General features: G+C 31.6%; 1 protein-coding gene across 1 annotated transcript; it reads right to left on the minus strand.

Moving 5' to 3' along the window:
- Positions 1 to 1,423: 1,423 nt before the first annotated feature.
- On the minus strand, positions 1,424 to 2,315 carry LOC111992263 (protein SOSEKI 5-like). The gene is made up of 2 exons (XM_065767550.1): positions 2,284 to 2,315; positions 1,424 to 2,199 (listed from the first exon to the last, which is right to left on the minus strand). The coding sequence occupies exons 1-2, from the start codon at positions 2,313 to 2,315 to the stop codon at positions 1,548 to 1,550; spliced, it is 684 nt and encodes a 227-aa protein (XP_065623622.1). The 3' UTR covers positions 1,424 to 1,547.
- Between the last annotated feature and the right edge of the window lie 4,471 nt (positions 2,316 to 6,786).

Genomic DNA, 6,786 nt, shown 5'->3' on the forward strand with positions numbered 1-6,786 from the left:
AAGAGAAAGGAAAAGAAAAGAAATGAATGACTTTCCTTTGTTTGGTTAGAAATAAAAACAGGAAGAAGGAAGAATGAGAGGGAAAAGGTTTTTGTGAAATCCATTATTTTTTCTCCTGAAATTACTCTTATATCTTTAAAAGGTCTTGACTATTTTTTTTGAAATGACATTTATATTTTTATTAATTTATAATTCAAAATGATAAAAGTGTAAAATACTAAAATACCTCACATTTTTCCTTTTTCTTTCTCTTTCTATCCAAACACACTCGAGGAATAACTTTCCTTCTCCATTCTTTTCCCTTTCCCTTCCCTTTTCATTTCTCTTCTCTTCCCTCCCATTCCACTGCACCAAACACGACCTTAGGAAGCATTGACATGGATAACACAAAGACGCTGACAATAGGTATAAGATGAGTATAACACTTTAATAAAATATCTGTGTTTCCTAGACCTATATATTATAGGAAAAAAATAAAGTAAGATTTACGTGGTACGTTGCAAATTACAGTGCACCCACAGACGGAAGGACAATGAGTCAATGGTAATCATTATCCTATTGGAAATAGATTAACAAAAGAGTTCGGCTAGGTGCCAAAAAGTAGTTCGAAATATCTCCGTGCGCAGCTATTTCTTACTTTTTTTTCTTTTTCTTTTTTGATAACAGGTATATTTCTTTCTAATTTTGAAGGGACATTACAAAGTGATAATTTTTTTTTATTTTTTTTTTATTTTGAGAAGAAGTGATAAATATTTTTTTGATAAACTACAAAAGTGATAAATGATAGGGTATCAGTGGTACTATGGTAGCGCATTGCGATGAAACCAACTACTACGAAGGTTAGTGCGGCACTGATGTGAAAACAGTTGGGAATGATTAAAAATAATAATAATAATAATTGTTATTTTTGGGAACTTATTTACCTAATGTGAAATAAAAAAGCTTAAAAATTAATTAATTTATAATAAATTACAACAGTATAATCAATCATTCGTTACTATGGATAAGGATAACTGTTAATGATGAGTGTGATATAAATGTTCATTTGTTACTATGAACAAGGATAACCGTTAATAATGAGTATAGTGTAAAATGTTGTCTAAAGTATTAGACGGCTTTTGAGTATTAAAGACCTGTCATAACTTGCCTGTAACCGACGAACCACAATGGTTAGATGAAGGGTCCTTTAGAGAGGATTAATTAAAATATTTAACAAAAAGCAGTTTAGAGATATTATTTCGGTAGTAAAAAAGGGGACATAAATAGCCTCCAACGGCAACACAGAGCTAGATTATATAAAACCATCACCCATAATGAAGAGGGGTATACATTCGTAGTTATTCTAAATTCTTTAAATATTCTAAAGCTTTGTCAATTATCTAATTTAAGTATCAGAAGGTCCTTAACAAACACCACTTCTATATTATTTTTTGGCAAAAATGCAAAACTGACATTCTAACTTTTACATTTTTTCATTTCAATCTTCTAACTTTCAGTTTTATCAATTCAGTTCTCTAACTTTCAATTTTTGTCAATTCAAAACTCCGTTACAACTCAGTTAGTCCTGCCATTAGAACCACTAAAACTCCGTTACAACTCAGCAACATTAGATATATATTACCGCCAGCCTGGCAAATCACTAACCGTCCATCAACTTTCATTAATGATTCTAGGGTTTCAGGGCTTGAATATGATAGTGAAGGCGAAATCTTGTCCCCACTCAGCTTTGTACTTTGACCATGGCACATTTCGCATTGACTCTTCTCTTCATGAACTTGCTCGCCTTCTTCTTCATCTTCTTCGATTTCTTTCGCTCTAACTGGTTTGCGTCTCCTTCGTTTGTCCTTGGTTTGAGTCGACACGTCGGCGGCAGCTTTTCCGAAGGACTTGTTGAAAGACAACTCAACCTTGTAGACCTTGTACTTGTAGAGATTGATCGAGCTCCACGATTGGTTCCTTCGCCGCGTTATCACCGCCAGAAAATCCAAATCCTCGCCGGACTTGTTCATCTCCGGCAGTGGTGGCCTCAGAAATCTTGACAAAGATGAAGACGTTGAAGGCATAATCGTTTCGTGGAGCTTAGGGCTAAGATTGAGTTCGTGAAACTCCGAGCCTTTGAGAACGTATTCTTGGCCGAGAGCTGGATATATGAACTTGTTCTCTAATAAATCGTGCCAAACGAAGTCGTTTTTGTAGCTCCTGAATCAGAAAACAAAATCAAATATGAGACTGAAAGTAGCAAAGTAATTAGATCAAACGGCTTAGATAGTGAGTGAGTGCTACCGTTTCGATGACCACAAATACAAGTTAGCCATTCCCTTGTAACAGAGTTTTAGTAGTTCTAACGGCAGCACTAATTGAGTTGTAATGGAATCTTGAATTGACAAAAATTGAAAGTTAGAAAATTGAATTGACAAAACTAAAAGTTAAAAAACAAAAATAAAAAAATGTGAAAGTTAGATGATCAGTTTTGCATTTTTACCTTATTTTTTCATAGTTACATTTTTTTTGCAACAGATCATTACTCTTCCATTCGCCTGCGACGAAGAATTCAACGGACAACAGTTTTTTATTTCATATAAGTAGATAAAAACTATGCTTTGTATTGTAACTTTAAAAATTAAATAAATAAATAAAACTAAAAGTCAATAATCTAATCCCAAACGGACTAACTCTCATGATGGGATTTCTTTTAGCTGGCTTCGTCGCGAAGCTAACCATGTTGGAATGTTGCTAAGTAAAATGGTCCATTTGCATAAGGAAATTTTTGTACAATTTGACCAGTAAGCTTGTCAGAATTTGTCTCCCAATGTCTCTTCCACTTTAGCTGGGCTGACGTGTATATGTACTGTAATCGTCAATAGAAAGTCGACAAGATCACGCCTTTCACCGCTTGATTTCAGCTAGTGGAGTAGTTGCTCCAACTAGCTAGGTAACTATACTAAAATTTAGTGGACAGAAAAGATTAACTCGATTATTAGTGTGAACACAAAGAATAAAGCCAGAATTGAAGAGCACTGAAGGATCTAATATAAAGCCACAGCCCACAATGTCTTCGGAAAGGAGCAAGGAACTGGTTGTATTTCAAGAGGCAATAATTACAAAGTTCATATTCCTGAATATGAAGAAGAAAAGTAATTTAGCCAAAAAAAAAGAAGTAAAAGCATCTTATCAAATTGCTGAAAATATGAGACTCAAAATATTCACTGGTGACCGGCTATTGGAGAAAATGCGACTGGCTACTTGTGTCCTTAATTATTATTATTATTATTATTATTATTATTATTATTTTATTTCATAACTCAAATCATTTATTCCTTAATGCTCCGCTTTGGAGTTCATAAGGGAATGAAATGAAATGGAATGAAATGATAATAAGGGAATTGAAAGGAATAGAATGGAATGGAATGTATTTAAGTAAGAGAAATGAATAGAAAAGAATGAAATTGAATGGAATTAAGTAACCTTATTTGGATGTTTTAAAATAAAGGAATGGAGAGGAATGAAAATGAATGGAATGTAAGTAATCCTGTTTGGGAGCAACATGGAGGGAATGGAATGGAATCATTTTATGACAATATTACTATTAACCCCTGTTTTAAAATAAATTGTTGAATATATAGGGGTATTTTGGGAGTTTTAGTAAAAAAATAATTAAATCTAATTTCATTCCCTTCCATTCCTTCCAATTTCGGGAGAAATGAAAATTTGAGGTTTTAAGAGAATAGAAAGGAATGAGTGTTCCCTCATACCCATTTCATTCCCTCCCACTTAAACTCCCAAACAAGTGAATGGACTTTCTATTCCCTCCATTAAAACTCCCAAACAAGAGAATGAAAGAATATTCTAAAATTATTCTTTTTATTCTTTTTCCAGTCCATTCCATTCCCTCCTCCCAAGCAGAGCCTAAATCTTTAAGCACTTTGGTACCGTTTGGGTACTAATTATTGCGTTCATGTTTTGATGCAAAACACGTTTTTTTTTTTTTTTTTAATCAGTGTTTATTGCACTGTTCATGAGACATGAACAATGCAAATAAGTATATCTACAGTAACCTTTTGGTGAACAGTAAATTTTTTATTATTTTTTATCATTTTTAGTTTTCAGTTTTTACAAAATAAGTGATATCTAAACTCACCATTTATATATGAAAATGTGTTAATTCAACTACAAAACTATTGGCCTAATGATGATACATCTCCTCTCTCCCCCTATCCAATTTGAAGGGTTTGGCTTACCTCTAGTACTTTTATAATAGGAATCTCATTTTATTTTAATGAGAAACTGCCTTATCACCTACTAACTAAATAAAATGTGGAGATTAAAACTCACTACTATTTGTTATTGTATATTTAAAACAAAATGAAACTTCTAGTTAAAAAAGTACTAAAGGTAAGTCAAACCCCAATTTGAAAAGCATTCTCTTTAAAATCAAACTGTCATTATATCTTAGATTCTTGATATTGTACTAGCTAGTCAATTCACATAGAGTAACGCTTGTCATAAATTTCTTTATAAACTGTTGAGGTAACAAATTTTTCCTGATTTTCATTTGATTTAATCATTTACATTTAGGGTTGTAAATAAACCAAGTTGTTTGTGAACAATTTGAGCTCAATTAAAAAAAAAAAAAAAAAAGCTTTGTTTATGTTCATTTGTTTAGAAAACAAACTAAGTATAAGCTCAATTATTAAACAAGCCAAATACAAACATAATAATGTGTTTGTGAACATGAAAACTCGATTTAACTATATGTAATATTATATTTTTATAGGTATATTTGTCTAAAAATATATTTATATACACTTGAAATTAGATCATATAAGATTTTCAATAGATTCATATGATATTAAATTATTATTTATAGATTATTAATGATACAAATAGTCTATTTGTTGTAAAAAAATCAAAGAATTTTGAAGATGTATCATTTTAATCAAGTAGTTCATGAACAAGTTTAAACTTGTTTGACAAGAAAATGAGCCAAGTTTGAACATAAAATCTTATTTAATAATGAGATTGAGTTTGGCTCGTGTTCAAAAAAATTAAATTAAATATATGAACAAGCTTGAATTTTTTATACTCAACTTAACTTAAATCATTTACAACCTTATATTACACCACTTTTTATTTACCAAAACAACTCACAATATCAACAGTTTATAAAATATTTTGTAAAAATATATATAACTCTAGCATTTTTCATTTACAAATATAAGATGTCCAAGATGAGCAATGCTATTTACAAGTAACAAAAGATTTCATAAATTTTTTTACAATAGTTTTTTTTTTTTTTTTTTTTTTTTTTTTTTGAAAACAAATTTTTTTACAATAGTTAAATTTACATTTTACCCTTAATATGCAGTATTTTGGACTTCGACGTGGACGTCAATGGTCCCATCAATCATACTCTAAAGCCTAAACTCACATATTCACGATGGGTAGTACAAAATTCTAGAAAAGCTTCTTTTTACTATTTTCGATACCTACCTACCCGCCTTGTAGCCTGCCAGGCAAAGAAAAAGTAGAAATTGAAAACTTCCTTAATTATCTCAATCTCATCCAAATAAAAAAATAAAAATAAAAACCTTGGCTCAATATTGTCTATAAAAGCCATTTTCTCTTTTAACAAAACATACATTCGGAAAATACACATATCCTTCTCCGATGAAGGGAAAAAAAATGTGTGGCAAAACCCTCTTCAACATTGTAAAGTTGGCGATGATTCTTGCATTGGTGTTTCTTCACAGCAAGCCGCTTGAAGCTGCAAGGGCTTTGGATGACACGAAGTCAAAATCCGAGTCACAAGAACCAGCACAAATTCCCCCATCAGCGCCCAATCCATGCACCTACATACCTGAATCCGATGATGGAGGATGCCACTAAATAAAAAGATACCGGAGCTTTAGCTTTGGTCATATCATATGGGAGTTGTTTGTCATGTTTAATTGAAAGAAATATAATGTTATGTAGTAACTAGCAATAAAAAGGAAATAATCTCTATTAATTTGCCTAGTGTTTGTGTTTGTTTTATGTTACAGTTGCATATTGATTCTTAAAAAAGAAAAGGGTTGCATATTGTTTTTGTTTTTATTTTTAAAGAATCAATAATAGCAAATGGAAATTGAGCAGACTTTTGGTTTGTTGTTTATATTTATGTATCTTTCTCTTTACCTGTATTAAAAAGTTTTGTAACTAGTTGCACCTTGGACTCACCAAAAGTAAGCATATGAGAAAGGAAAAAAAAAAAATTCCTTGTCAAAATGGCCCCACAAGAGAGAAATATCAGCTAGAATCGCATAGAGAGAGAGAACATTACTACACTAGAGAGTAGGTGCTTTATCTACTGTCTACTCGGCGAGTAATCTCTCTCTAAATTTCCACTTTTCCAGTTTTGGTTTGTTCAAGCAAGGTTAGCTCTTCCTCTTTGATTTACATCTTCTTTTCTCTTCATAGGGTCGTTCATACTGATATTTGAGATTTAATTCCTAATTTCCGATTTTGGGGTCTTTTGGTCAAAATTAGATTTTTTTTTTTTTAAAAAAAAAAAATTGGATTTGGGTTTGATTTTGTTTTAAGGGCGGTTTGTTGCCGAGAGAATTAGAGGGTCTTTTTTGTTTGATTATTTTCTTAGAAATTTGAAGGCTGTGCTTAGACTTCGACATCAATTTTGGTTCATTTGGGTTATTATTATTATTATTTTGGTGATGTTTTTAGTTGGCAAGAAAATTAGGGAAGATGTGGAATCTCGGCAACCAAGATCACTAGATACAAGGCCTGATTCCA

This window comes from Quercus suber, unplaced genomic scaffold (assembly GCF_002906115.3).
Source record: "Quercus suber isolate HL8 unplaced genomic scaffold, Cork oak 2.0 scaffold_821, whole genome shotgun sequence".
Taxonomy (NCBI): domain Eukaryota; kingdom Viridiplantae; phylum Streptophyta; class Magnoliopsida; order Fagales; family Fagaceae; genus Quercus; species Quercus suber.